General features: G+C 42.8%; 2 protein-coding genes across 2 annotated transcripts in view; both read right to left on the bottom strand.

Annotated features, from left to right (window-relative positions):
- The window catches only part of LOC111967829 (transmembrane protein 94), a 34,617-nt gene extending 30,809 nt beyond the window's left edge, over positions 1-3,808 (bottom strand). Inside the window, 3 exon segments of the mRNA XM_070444908.1 lie at positions 1,883-2,010; positions 2,323-2,442; positions 3,286-3,808. Coding sequence (XP_070301009.1) covers positions 1,883-2,010; positions 2,323-2,442; positions 3,286-3,567 — 530 coding nt within the window. The 5' untranslated portion in view covers positions 3,568-3,808.
- Positions 3,809-10,991: 7,183 nt separating this feature from the next.
- The window catches only part of LOC111968234 (unconventional myosin-XVB), a 36,384-nt gene continuing 32,570 nt past the window's right edge, over positions 10,992-14,805 (bottom strand). The window contains 1 exon segment of the mRNA XM_070445032.1: positions 10,992-11,168. Within this exon segment, the coding sequence (XP_070301133.1) occupies positions 10,992-11,168 (177 nt within the window).

Genomic DNA, 14,805 nt, shown 5'->3' on the forward strand with positions numbered 1-14,805 from the left:
GGGAAAAATCAAGGGGTCTGAATACTTTCCGAATGCACTGAATATGGGTCATGACAGTGTTATGACAAGTTATGTCAGCTGTTATGACATTATGACATGGTTATGACCGTGTTATGACACTGGGTATCAAGTAAAGTGTTATTACGGTGACTGCAGCCATTTGGATGGCCAATAACTACAGTCATATGAAAAAGTTTGGGCACCCCTGACAATTTCCATGATTTCCATTTATAAATAATTGGGTGTTTGGATCAGCAATTTCATTTTGATATATCAAATAACTGATGGACACAGTAATATTTCAGTAGTGAAATTAGGTTTATTGGATTAACAGAAAATGTGCAATATGCATCAAAACAAAATTAAACAGGTACATAAATTTGGGCACCCCAATAGAAAAATCACATCAATATTTAGTAGAGCCTTCTTTTGCTAAAATAACAGCCTCTAGACGCTTCCCATAGCCTCTAATGAGTGTCTGGATTCTGGATGAAGATATTTTGGACCATTCCTCCTTACAAAACATCTCCAGTTCAGTTAGGTTTGATGGATGCCGAACATGGACAGCCCGCTTCAAATCATCCCACAGATTCTCAATGATATTCAGGTCTTGTCTGGGGACTGGGATGGCCATTCCAGAACATTGTACATAAATGCCCGGGTAGATTTTGAGCAGCGTTTTGGGTCGTTGTTTTGTTGAAATATCCAGCGCCGGCGTAACTTCAACTTTGTGACTGATTCTTCAACATTATTCCCAAGAATCTGCTGATATTGAGTGGAATCCATGCAACCCTCAACTTTAACAAGATTCCCAGTACCGGCACTGGCCACACAGCCCCACAGCATGATGGAACCCCCACCAAATTTTACTGTGGGTAGCAAGTGTTTTTCTTGGAATGCTGTGTTCTTTTGCCGCCATGCATAACGTCCCTTGTTATGACCAAATAACTCAAATCTTTGTTTCATCAGTCCACAGCACCTTATTCCAAAATGAAGCTGGCTTGTCCAAATGTGCGTTTGCATACCTCAAGCGACTCTGTTTGTGGCGTGTGGGCAGAAAAAGCTTCTTCCGCATCACTCTCCCATACAGCTTCTCCTTGTGCAAAGTGCGCTGAATTGTTGAACGATGCACAGTGACACCATCTGCAGCAAGATGATGTTGTAGGTCTTTGGAGGTGGTCTGTGGCCTGTTTTTGACCGTTCTCACCATCCTTCGCCTTTGCCTCTCCYATATTTTACTTGGCCTGCCACTTCTGGCCTTAACAAGAACTGTGCCTGTGGTCTTCCATTTCCTCACRATGTTCCTCACAGTGGACACTGACAGCTTAAATCTCTGCGATAGCTTTTTGTAGCCTTCCTCTAAACCATAATGTTGAACAATCTTTGTTTTCAGGTCATTTGAGAGTTGTTTTGAGGCCCCCATGTTGCCACTCTTCAGAGGAGAGTCAAAGAGGACAACAACTTGCAATTGGCCACCTTTAAATACCTTTTCTCATGATTGGATGCACTTGTCTATGAAGTTCAAGGCTTAATGAGCTCACCAGACCAATTGTGTGTTCCAATTAATCAGTGCTAAGTAGTTACAGGTATTCAAATCAACAGAATGACAAGGGTGCCCACATTTTTGCATAGCCTATTTCTCACATCTGATTTAATTTCATACAACTTAATATTGCTACACTAAAAATCTTTGTCTGGACAATACCCCAGTACTCAGCTTTTATTAGAAAATGAATGGCATGCCACTGTGATCATTTTCTGTGACGACAGAGTAAATTATTATGCAGCCTCAGAGGGGTGTCCAAACTTTTTCATACGACTGTATCATCCAAAATTCCATGACTGTCAGAGCCCTAATTAACACAAGCACACAGTTACACACCTGCCGTGCGGCTGGTCGCCGTAACAACAGAGAAGTCCCACCACCACCAGCAGTGTAAGGGCAGCTCCTGGCCAATGGAGACAGGAGTGTCGGTTGCCATGGTGAAGGAAGCTCTTCACCCACTGCTCCTATAATAACATCAACAAACAAAACACGCGTTTGACACATCTCAATACGCGTGTGTGTCCGTTTTTGGTTATACTTCTGGTCCCCACAAGGATAATAAAACAAGGAACATTTGCGGGGACATTTCGCCGGTCCCCACAAGGAAAAAGGCTACTTTAGGCTCAGGGGTTAGATTTACAATTAGGGTTAGGTTTAGGGGTTTGGGGTTAAGGAAAATATGATTTTGAATGGGAATCAATTGTTTGGGCCCCACAAGGACAGAAAAACAAATGTGTGTGTTGTGCGCATGCGTCCGTCCGTGTGTGTGTACCTACCTGTGCAGTTGGTTGTTTTCCACGGCCTGTGGTCTGGTGCTGGTCAAGCAGAGTGGTGAGCTGGTCTCTCAGTGTCCCCAGAGCCTGATCAGTGGACAAGCCAAGGGTCCCCACCCCCTCCTGAAAACACACAGGAACAGACACGCGCACACAGACAAAACAAAACTACTTTGAAAATCACATTACAGTCAAGAAAGATTCAAACATTTCAAAAGGCCACAGATTCATGGACACTGGATACTAAAAGCACCTTCTCCATATAGCCAGGCGGCCCATGACAGCTGACACAGCAGTACCATGCTAGCTGCATTGCCTTGGTCTTACGCACAGGCGTACAGACACGCACAACAATCAAAATAAACAGATGTGCATAATCAACCATTACCCCAAGTTCACATTTGTTGCCCCAAGGTTTTCTGCGCTTCTGTTATATGGTTTTAATAAGCAAAAAAACTCATTGTTAAATCGTTAATAAGCTAAACTGAATTTTACTATCACTAAGGAGCTAAACTCACCGCTGTCAATAGGATTGTATGGTTTTATGATTTTAATGAGCGTAATAGGGCAGAGACTATGTGATGTACGTTTCATGATTCATCGATGCACAACGGAAGTGACGCAAACTGCAGAGAAACAACCATATCTAAATGTCAGTGGGAACCCAATCTTTTCCCACACTTCACACACAACTTCATCTCTGCGCTGGTTTTAAGCTCTACATCCCACACAGCTATAAATAACTCACAATTCTCCAGAGTAGGGAAGCCTGCAGAAAATCCACCAGACATGGATAAACACACAAACGCACCCTGCGCATAACCCTGTTTTAAGCAGAGCACCGACAACACGCCCACCAGCAAATTGACCTGGATTAACCAAACACACAGACACTTTTCCCCTCATTTCTCTTCCCCACCCATCAGCTCTACGGACCTTTCATCCCCATTCGGACTTCTTACTTACTGTCCCCCTCTTCCGGAACCAAGTTCTCAGCTCCAGATCCAGGACCATGATACAATGGTTCCTTTTCTTTCTGACTTTCTCTTACTGTTGTCTGCTCTGTGAACCTGTCATCGATCTACTAAAAAGAGCAATAGCGTATCCAGGTGTGGAAAGTGTGTGTGTGAGCAGAGGAGAGGACAGAAAAGATCTGCAGGGAAGGAGAGCGTCTGATGACCGGAGAGAAAGTGCACCCAGGGGACTAGTCAGTCTGACGTTAGAGCCTGGGTGACACTGCTTCAGCATCCTAATGCCTCCCTAGCCTGTCTCATCTGGCGCTTTTCTCTGTCTAGCCCAGCCCTACCCCGGCCCAATACAGAGTGCCGGCTGGACCGGTCTGGCTGAATTTCCCTCTTTCTGTGCAGTGGCTGGCTAGATGATACTGCTGATACAGGAGAGTGACCAAGCCAGGCTGCCAACAGAGAGAATGAGAGAGAGAGAGAGACAGAGAGAAGGGGAGGGAGAGAGAGACTGGCCTCACTGAACCCTGGCCCCAGGTCCAGAGAAAAAGACTGATTAAAAGAGCGAGAGAGAGAGAGAGAGAGAGAGAGAGAGAGAGAGAGAGAGAGAGAGATGAAAGCTGAAAGAACAGAAGACATAAAAAGAGTGCATGGGCAGGAAGAGGGAAAATGAGATGCAAAAGAGAGAGAGAAACTGGCCCATCCAGGGTTGTGCTTTGTTCCGTTCCAGCCAACACAGCACATAATTCAACACTGCAGCAGTGGAGGGATGGAGGGAGAGAAACGAGACAGACAGAGAGACGTCAGTGAACCTGGGTTCTGATCCAGAGAGGTGAAGAGAGTAGAACAGTGCGAATACACCCACAGAAACACGAGAGTCAAACACAGTCAGAGTACATAGAACATACAGTTGTGGCCAAATATATTGGCACCCTTGCACTTTTCTTTAAAAAAAATGAAAATATTTAAACAACAAAAAACTGTTGGTCTCCACACTTTGTTAGAGATGGGACGACAAACCAAAAATGATCGATACTGGCCAAACCAACCAAAATATCATTGACATTTTGCTGATATCGTTCATTACGATAAACAACCTATAGGGCCCTACTAGAGAAATGTGAAGTTTGAAATGTGTTACAGGCTTTGGTTTTTCCATATTCAGTGCATTCGGAAAGTATTCAGACCCCTTGACTTTTTACACATTTTGTTGTGTTACAGCCTTATTCTAAAATTGATTAAATTGTTAGTTTTTTCTCATCAATCTACACACAATACCCCATAATGACAACGCAAAAACAGGTTTTTAGAAATGTTTGCTAATGTATATATTTAAAAAAAAGACTATCACATTTATTCAGACACTTTACTTAGTACTTCGTTGAAGCACCTTTGGCAAACCTGTATTTGGGGAGTTTATCCCATTCTTCTCTGCAGATCCTCTCAAGCTGTGTCAGGTTGGATGGGGAAAGTTGCTGCACAGCTATTTTCAGGTCTCTCCAGAGATGTTAGATCAGGTTCAAGTCTGGGCTCTGGCTGGGCCACTCAAGGAGATTCAGAGACTTGTCCCAAAGCCACTCCTGCATTGTCTTGGCTGTGTGCTTAGGGTCGTTGTCCTGTTAGAAGGTGAACCTTTGCCCCAGTCTGAGGTCCTGAGCAGGTTTTCATCAAGGATCTCTCTGTACTTTGCTCCGTTCATCTTTTCCTCGATCCTGACTAATCTCCCAGTCCCTGCCGCTGAAAAACAACACCATGCTTCACCATAGGAATGGTGCCAGGTTTCCTCCAGACGTGACGCTTGGCATTCAGGACAAATAGTTCAATCTTGGTTTCATCAGACCAGAGAATCTTCTCTCTCATGGTCTGAGAGTCCTTTAGATACCTTTTGGCAAACTCCAAGTGGGCTTACCTTCTGGAGGGTTCTCCCATCTCCACACAGGAACTCTGGAGCTCTGTCAGAGTGACCATCGGGTTCTTGGTCACCTCCCTGACCAAGGCCCTTCTCCCCCAATTGCTCAGTTTGGCCGGGCGGACAGATCTAGGAAGTCTTGGTGGTTCCAAACTTCTTCCATTTAAGAATGATGGAGGCCACTGTGTTCTTGGGAACCTTAACTGCTGCAGAAATGTTTTGGTACCCTTCCCCAGATCTGTGGCTCGGGCACAATTCTGTCTCGGAGTTCTACAGACAATTCCTTCGACCTCATGGCTTGGTTTTGGCTCTGACATGCACTGTCAACTGCGGAACCTTATATAGCCAGGTGTGTGCCTCTCCAAATCATTACCAATCAATTGAATTTACCACATGTGGACTCCAATCAAGTTGTAGAAACATCAAGGATAACCTGAGCTCATAGCAAAGGTTCTGAATACTTATGTAAACGTGATTTCATTATTCAATTTTTTATAAATTAGCACAAGAAAAACTACAAATCTGTTTTTGCTCTGTCATTATGGGGTAGTGTGTGTAGATTGATGAGGGGGAAACAATATTTAATCAATTTTAGAATAAGGCTGTAATGTAACAAAATGTGAAAAAAGTCAAGGGGTCTGAATACTTTCTGAAATACTGTATAACGGACAGGAGAGGCTCTAACAACGGGAATTCCAAACCACCTGTTGTATAATGTGAAATACTGGAGCATGGGCATGTCATTTTTATTCACAGTTACGTTGTTTTGAAATTTTGCTCCAAATAGAAATTGTGAGAACAATAATAGGACCAAAGCATTGTTTAAGCGATATACCAGTGAAGACCACCTCTTCCAGGGCAACAGGAGACACTATATCTCTCCATATACTCAGCCAGGGGCCAGAAGAACCATGTCTAAACCAATTTAGGATGGGATGAAATGCTAGTGCCAGGAATTACAATTTAAAAAGTTTAGTATGGCTAGTCCTCCTACATCTTTTCCGCTTTACAAGTTTGTTCATTTTATAGGGCTCGCGTACCTTGCCATATGTACTGAACAAAAATATAAAAAGCAAACCCGCTACAGTTTGAACGTTTTTACTGAGTTACAGTTCATATGAGGAAATCAGTCATTAGGCCCTAATCTATGGATTTCACATGACTGGGAATACAGATATGCATCTGTTGGTCACAGATACCTTAAAAGAAATGGGCCTCTGGATCTCGTCACGGTATTTCGGTGCATTAAAATTGCCATCGATAAAATGCAATTGTGTTCGTTGCTTATGCCTTCCCATACCATAACCCCACCGCCTCTATGTGGCACTCTGTTCACAATGTTGACATCAGCAAACTGCTCGCCCACATGACGCCATATACATGGTCTGCGGTTGGGAGGCCAGTTGGAAGTACTGACAAATTCTCTAAAACGACATTGGAGGTGGTTTATATGTTAGAGAAATTAACATTAAATTCTCTGACAACAGCTCTGGTGGACATTCCTGCAGTCAGCATGCAAATGGCGCGCTCCCTCAAAACTTGAGACATCTGTGGCATTTGTGTGTCACAAAAGTGCACATTTTAGAGTGGCCTTAAATTGCACCTGTGTAATGATCATGATGTGATCATCATCATTCTCTCTTGATATGCCACACCTTTCAGATGGATGGATTATATTGTCAAAGGAGAAATGCTCACAAACAGGGATGTAAACAAATTTGTGCACAAAATGAGAGAAATAAGCGTTTTGTGCGTATGGAAAATTTCAGGGATCTTTTATATCAGCTCGTGAAAACATTTGACCAACACTTTACATGTTGCGTTTATATTTTTGTTCAGTGTACATTTTGAAATCGCACTATGTATTTTATTACAATAGCCAGAAGGTGTAGGCACATTTTTTTTTTTGCCATGGCAATAAAGACCTGTAGAATAAACCCTCCTCACAGCTGCCCATGTCCATTAATGTTGATTCTGTGGTGGCTACTGACAAGGAGCACATGGCTGAGCTCTTTAATCACCACTTCATTAAGTCAGGATTCCTATTTGACTCCGCCATGCCTCCTTGCCCGTCCAACATTTCCTCATCTCCCACCCCTCTAATGTGACTAGCCCCAATGCTCCTCCCTCTTTTTCCCCTGCCCTGCTACAAAGTTTATCCCTGCAGGTGGTCACCGAGTCCGAGGTGATAAAGGAGCTCCTTAAACTTTACCCCCAAAAACATCTGGGTCAGATGGTTTAGACCCTTCTTTAACTTCTTTGGGACAGGGGGCAGTATTGAGTAGCTTGGATAAAAAGGTGCCCAGAGTAAACTGCCTGCTACTCTGTCCTAAAAGCTAGAATATGCATATAATTAGTAGATTTTGATAGAAAACACTCTGAAGTTTCTAAAACTGTTTGAATGATGTCTGTAAGTATAACAGAACTCATATGGCAGGCAAAAACCTGAGAAAAAATCCAACCAGGAAGTGGGAAATCTGAGGTTTGTAGTGTTTCAACTCTTTGCCTATCCAAGATACAGTGGAAATGGGGTCATGTTGCACTTCCTAAGGCTTCCACTAGATGTCAACAGTCTTTAGATCCTCGTTTGATGCTTCTACTATAAAGGAGGAGGGAATGAGAAGGGATTGAGTCAGAGGTCTGACAGAGTTTCACGAGCTGGTCACGAGCTGGTCACGCGCATTCACATGAGAGGTAGCTTGCGTTCCATCGCATTTCTGAAGACAAAGGAATTCTCCGGTTGGAACATTATTGAAGATTTATGATAAAAACATCCTAAAGATTGATTCTATACTTAGTTTGACATGTTTCTACGAACTGTAATATGACTTTGTCTGAACTTTCGCCTGGACCTGCCAGCCCGTCGTCAGTTTGGATTGTGTACTAAACGCGCAAACAAAAGGAGTTATTTGGACATAAATGATGGACTTTATCGAACAAATCAAACATTTATTATGGAACTGGGATTCCTGGGAGTGCATTCTGATGAATATCGTCAAAGATAAGTGAATATTTATAATGCTATTTCTGACTTTGTTGACTCCACAACATGGTGGATATCTCTTTGGCTTGTTTGGGCTCTGAGCGCTGTACTCAGATTATTGCATGGTGTGCTTTTTCGGTAAATCTGACACAGCGGTTGTATTAAGGAGAAGTTTATCTAAAGTTCCATGCATAACACATGTATTATCATCAACATTCATAATGAGTATTTCTGTAAATTGATGTGGCTCTCAGCAAAATCACCAGATGTTTTGGAAGCAAAACATGACTGAATGTAACGCGCCAATGTAAACTGAGACTTTTTGATATAAATATGAACTTTAACGAACAAAACATACATGTATTGTGTAACATGAAGTCCTATGAGTGTCATCTGATGAAGATCATCAAAGGTTAGTGATTCATTTTATCTCTATTTATGCTTTTTGTGACTCCTCTCTTAGGCTGGAAAAATGGCTGTGTTTTTCTGTGGCTATGTACTGACCTAACATAATCGTTTGGTGTGCTTTCGTCGTAAAGCCTATTTGAATTCTGTTGGCTGGATTCACAACAAGTGTAGCTTTAATTTGGTGTATTGCATGTGTGATTTCATTAAAGTTGAATTTTTATAGTAATTTATTTGAATTTGGCGCTCTGCATTTTCACTGGATGTTGGCCATGCGGGACGCTAGCTTCCCACATATCCCAGAGAGGTTAAGGTTGCTGCCCCTATCATTGCCAAGCCTGTCTCCCCTCTCTGGGGAGGTTTCCATTGCTTGGAAGGCAGCCACTGTGCATCCTTTATTGAAAGGGGGAGATCAAGCTAATCCAAACTGTTATAGGCCAATTTCTATTTTGCCATGTTAATCAAAAGTGTTGGAAAAACATGTCAAGAATCAACTGACTGGCTTTCTTGACATCTATAGTATTCTCTCTGGTATGTAATCTGCTTCCCGCTCAGGTTATGGATGTGTCACTGTAACCTTAAAGGTCCTAAATGATGTCACCATGGCCCTTGATTCTAAGCAATGTTGTGCTGCTATTTTTATTCACTTGGCCAAAGCTTTTGATACGGTAGACCATTCCATTCTTGTGGGCCGGCTAAGGAGTATTGGTGTCTCTGGGGGGTCTTTGGTCTGGTTTTCTAACTACCTCTCTCAAAGAGTGCAGTGTATAAAAAGTCAGAACATCTGCTGTCTCAGCCACTGCCTGTCACCAAGGGAGTACCCCAAGGCTCGATCCTAGGTCCCAAGCGATTCTCAATTTACATCAACAACATAGCTCATAGCTCAAGCAGTAGGAAGCTCTCTAGTCCATTTATATGCAGATGATACAGGCTTATACTCAGCTGTTGTATTTGGCGCATGTGACAAATAAGTATGATTTGATAGGCCGATTCGGGAGAATGTTTTGTGCCTATTTGAATATAAAGTGTACTCTTTTGCTTTAGGTTATAAGCTAGCCAGGCATTAATGAGGTTGTAATCAGAAAGTATAATGTTGGAGAGCTTTGATTGCCTGTGGATAGTACTTGGCCTTATTAGATTTGTCCAGAATGGCATTTATTTCTTTCCCAATAACCAGATGGAATTCAGTTAATTCTAACAATATGCTGTTCAGACAATCAAAAAACATAGGATCATATGAATTTGGAAAGTACACATAAATAAAGTCAATTTTCTTACCATTCAAGATACATTTAAGGAAAGTGATTCTCCCTTCTTGGTCTTCGCCTTTACCAAGAATGGTGATTGAGTTTCTTCTGTATCATTATGATTACAACTTTAGTTTTGTTTGGGGCTGTTAAAAGCAGACAGTTTGTAAAAATGCTTCACTATTCTGTGTGTGTCCTTTTGTTATATTTAGTGCTGATAAGCCCATGGATGTAAAATAAAAAGTATAAACCACAGGAAAACACACCCATTGGTCACTCCCCACTCAGAAGATCCTCTTTATACACACCACCACCCCATTTCAAACTACAATACATGACATCACCAATGTCGCATTCATTTCAGCATATTGACAAAAGGCATAGGCCTAAAGGAAAACAGTAAAAACACTGAAGATTCTAATCTACCGCCACTGTCTCTAGAACATCCATGTGTCTCCTCTCCTTGAGCAGTCAAGAAAAGTAGGCTTTGTTTCTGGCTGGACTGTTAAGAGCTAATCATTACATAATCCACAGCACATACTGTATGTGGGACCAGAGAGATAAAAGTGGAGAGGAGGTGTTCTTTGAACCTGTTGAATAAGAGCACTGGCTGGCAGTTTTCCAATCCCTACCCTATCCTACGCCTGGCTGCTGTTGACCCAGTAGCTCACTGTGAAATGCCTCTCCTCCTAAACTTCTATGTTTAACAAGCATTACTGACCCTGACAATAACTGATAGCACACGCCGGAAATCGAGAGGGAAGAGGGTGAGAATGAAGAAGGTGAAAATAAGTGGATGGCGTGGTTTCTGACCCTTGTCAACTTATAAACATTCAGCTCACGTCTTTTAAAGTACAAGCTCATGATAATGACGTGAAAGTCGTTTTTTGTAACACCTGACCAAAAAAATCAGTTTCAAGGAGCCCTCAGAAGGCAGTTTGCGGGGATCAGTCAGCACACACACACACACACACACACACACAGAGAGACACACACACAGAGACACACAAACACACGTCCCAAGGAGCCTCTCCGTTTAGCACCACTCCAGGGAGCCAGCTGACGTCATTTGGCGCTAGGCAACTCACCTGCTTCTTATCCTGTAGCTCCATGGCAACCAGCGCTGCCTCTCACCATGCTCCGAGCCTCACACACACCTGACGAGGCTAGGCAGAGACTTCACCCTCTCGATCTCCCCTCGATACTCTCGGTGTCGTCTTGATACCCCTCTTTGTCTTCTCGACGCTCTTCCTCGATGCCCCCTCCAACCACAACTTAGGCTGGAGGAAAACGTCACCCACTGGCCCCCTGCCGGTGCCGCTACGCCAGCCTGCTCTGCCAGTCTGAGGGGAGGACCACGCACGCCCACTGGGACTCACAGCAGGGCACACTGGGAGCTGTAGTTTGGGGCTAGATGCTCAGTCAAAGTTGTGTTGAGGAAATCGTCCTCATTACACGAATGGCTGGGTAGATCTTGGTTGGGAAGAGATAAATAAAAGGGAAGAGTAAATAATTATGCCGTTGGCATGACATATGGCATTCAATCTGCAGTGATATTATACATTGGCTGTTGGTCAGTAAACTATAGGTTAGTGGGCTACATGAGGTGAAAACAATAGTGCTGTTGAAAACATTGTTAGTCCGAAGCCCTAAAGCTACTGACAACACGCCACCACTATAAGCATCTTTCTTCCTCTTTTATACAAAAACAACTGAGTCAGCATGCTCTATTGGCTCACACTACACAACATTGTGCCGAAAGTTACCAGCAGAGAGAGAAAAAGAGAGCCAGCCAGACAGACACCCAGAGACAGAGAGCTAGAGAGGACAGACAGAGGGACACAGACATACATATAGAGGGAGAGAGACATTCAAGAGTCTTTGACACTTTCACCCTGAACAGGTAGTACAGGAACCACACCCCAAAAAGCAACTGGGGCAAGCTAAAGTACATATACGGAAACATGTCATTGGAACTAATATAGCCCAGTCACAACATCCTATGTCAGAAACAGAACTAAACTTGTCCGATGCCCGTCTATCGCTAAAACCACCTGGCTGGACGACGTACAACATATTTAATGTCATCACTTTCTGCGTATGCTTATCCTTGGATTCATTTACAGATTTTACCTGTACTGTTAGACTGTCTGGTCTACAGGAGAGATGCGAGGAGCCAAATCCCACACGATGTTATTATAGTGACTTTCTTGTGTGCATATCGAGATCATCGTTTAACATGCTAGCAAATTAGCTTACTAGCTAACTGGGAATCTATCGTGGCGAGCTCATATTTTCTGCAATGGAAAAACATGCAATGCACTAAGCTAAACTTCGCACAATCTACATTTGTGACAAAAACAAGTGTCAATGTCGCCTTAAGCACTGTTTCTCACTCATTGCTATCTCGCGAATAGTACGCGCTAACTTAGCTAGCTGTCGTTTCCATATCTGCAACCCAACGTCCAGGTTCGTCTTCTTCGCGATGTCAAGAACAGCCTGCGATAACATGCACTAAGCACTATTATTGTACCATATATCCGCATATCTATCATACTCACGTACATGTTGCAACACGGTCTGTATCTCGTCACCCCGTTTAAAGCTAAATCATCTCTCAAATATCAAGTGTACAGAGAGGAAGCAAGAGAACCAACTCGGCAGAAAATCTTTCTCCCTCCAGCAGGTGGCGTTGTTTCGCCCACCAAGCAAGGTCAATGAGAGTGTCACATTTTGTTTATGGCTTATTTGCTATATTAGGTTTATTTGATCGATTAGCAGTTTCATAATGCTTAAGTTGTTATAAGCGCACTGACATAAGTAGGACACGTGACATCCCGGGAACTTTGAGAAAAAAACCTTTATATTGGAGTTATTTCGAGATGTCTATGCATATTCATGTTATGAGGCTAGTAGCATAGCATATCCACTGAATACAGGCGGTTGACGTCAACAACCCTAATCAAATATTCAAAACAGATGAGGGAGTGGCATTTTTGGTTGGGGGCGATGAAGCACGGTTGTGATAGGTTGGGATTCCTGAAGGGATCACCATAGGTGGAGTCCTGCTCTTTTGATTGGCGTGTGTGGAAGGGGCGATGGCCCAAGTCAACCGTTCTATTTTGAAATAGGATAGCTACTTCCTCTTCGTTGAGGCTTTATGGCAGACCACATACTTTAGTGGCGTGTTGCCGCCACCAACTGGACGAGGGTAAACATTTCTCCAAATAGTAATTCCATTACGGGGAAGGAAAAAATAACATTCATCTACACAAACTAACAAAAAATAAATAGCCCATTCCTTCAGTCATTCGAGAACTCAACTACCCTGCTCAGGCTTTAGGGCTTGAGAGGGTGGGACTGCACACACACAACACCATGTAGCTCTTCAGATGTGAAATCTTTTAATCCCAGAAATATTTCAGCCGCAGAAACAATGATGTCATTCATGTCTATCTTTCTTGACTTATTTTCCGCTTGCGCAGTGCCGTTTACCACCATCGCTATAAAAGACAGAGTCCACTTTCTTCACATGAACAATTGCTGGGTCCACTGGTGATTCACCGGACTTTCAAAGATACTCATTCTTTCTATCATCTTGACAGCCTCTGCATTGGAGACTCACCACTGCCCTGATTTTAGCAACCTCATTCTCTTATACCCTACTCGGGCATTCCAAGAATGTCACCTCATGTTCTCCACCACAGTTACAACCCTTTGCTCCTTGGCCATTATTTTATGCTACACAGTCGGGATCTCCTTCAAAGTGATCTTTCCTACACGTCCCACATCCACATCTTGACTTCTTTCTTCTGCAGACACGTACTACATGTCAAACATTTTACAGCGCTGACACTGCAAAGGACTGGATACAAAAGCTCTGACAAGATAGTACACATCCCATCTGCACTCGGGTCAGGAGGGACTCCATATCAAACAACATAAGGTACAGACAAACGGTTCTCTTTCCTGCCATTAACAAAATGATTCATCCTACAAGCATCAGCCACTCCAGGAGTATTCTTCAGTATATCAATGTCAAGTTCTTCTGAGACTCCAGAAATTACTCCCTTGACAGGTGACCTTCTTCTCCGTAGCTCAAAGCACGCACAGCATAATCTTCAAATCGAGTGAGACCCACTATACTCTTTTTCTGAGCAGCAGAAGCGTAAGCAATTAAAATAAGTCCACTCCTCGTGATCTTCATCAACTTTACTTTATCCAAACCCTTCCCCACCATTTTGAATGTTTCCAACGGATTCAACAAGTCGGCCCCAACATTCCCAGAAAATGTACTCCTACCAGATATGAAGTGGTACTATCAACACAAGACATTTCCTTTCCCATCTTTCGGACGAAAGTCCATTCATCTTCATTTCCACCACCATCCGATTCCAGTTCCTCTTCTGCTTCCACCTTCCTCTACCTTGATTGCGTTGCCATGCTCATGGCTCTTCATTTGATCAATATGACACCTACCCTCCACTCTCTCTGTAGGTAATCTTTTTCACAGGTGAGTAATACTGGGTAGTGGGTTAACAGATGAAAAGCCTTAAAACAATAAATCCAGATTTATGTACAGAGCCTTCAGAAAGTGTTCATACCCCTTGACTTATTCCACATTTTATTACAGCCAGAATTATCACCTATCTACACAATACCCTATAACGACAAAGTGAAAACATGTTTTTAGAAATTTCAGCAAATCTATTGAAAATGTAATACAGAAATGTCTCATTTACATAAGTATTCTACACCCGAGTCAATACTTTGTAGGCACACCTTTGGCAGCAATAACAGCTGTGATTCTTTCTAGGTAAGTCTCTAAGAGCTTTCCATACCTGGATTGTGCAACATTTGTCCGTTATTCTTTTCAAAATTCTTTGAGCTATGTCATATTGGTTGTTGATCATTGCTTGACAACCATTTTCAGATCTTGCCATAAATGTTCAAGTAGAGATTTAAGTAAAAAATGACTTG

This window comes from Salvelinus sp. IW2-2015, linkage group LG8, assembly GCF_002910315.2.
Source record: "Salvelinus sp. IW2-2015 linkage group LG8, ASM291031v2, whole genome shotgun sequence".
NCBI classification, from domain to species: domain Eukaryota; kingdom Metazoa; phylum Chordata; class Actinopteri; order Salmoniformes; family Salmonidae; genus Salvelinus; species Salvelinus sp. IW2-2015.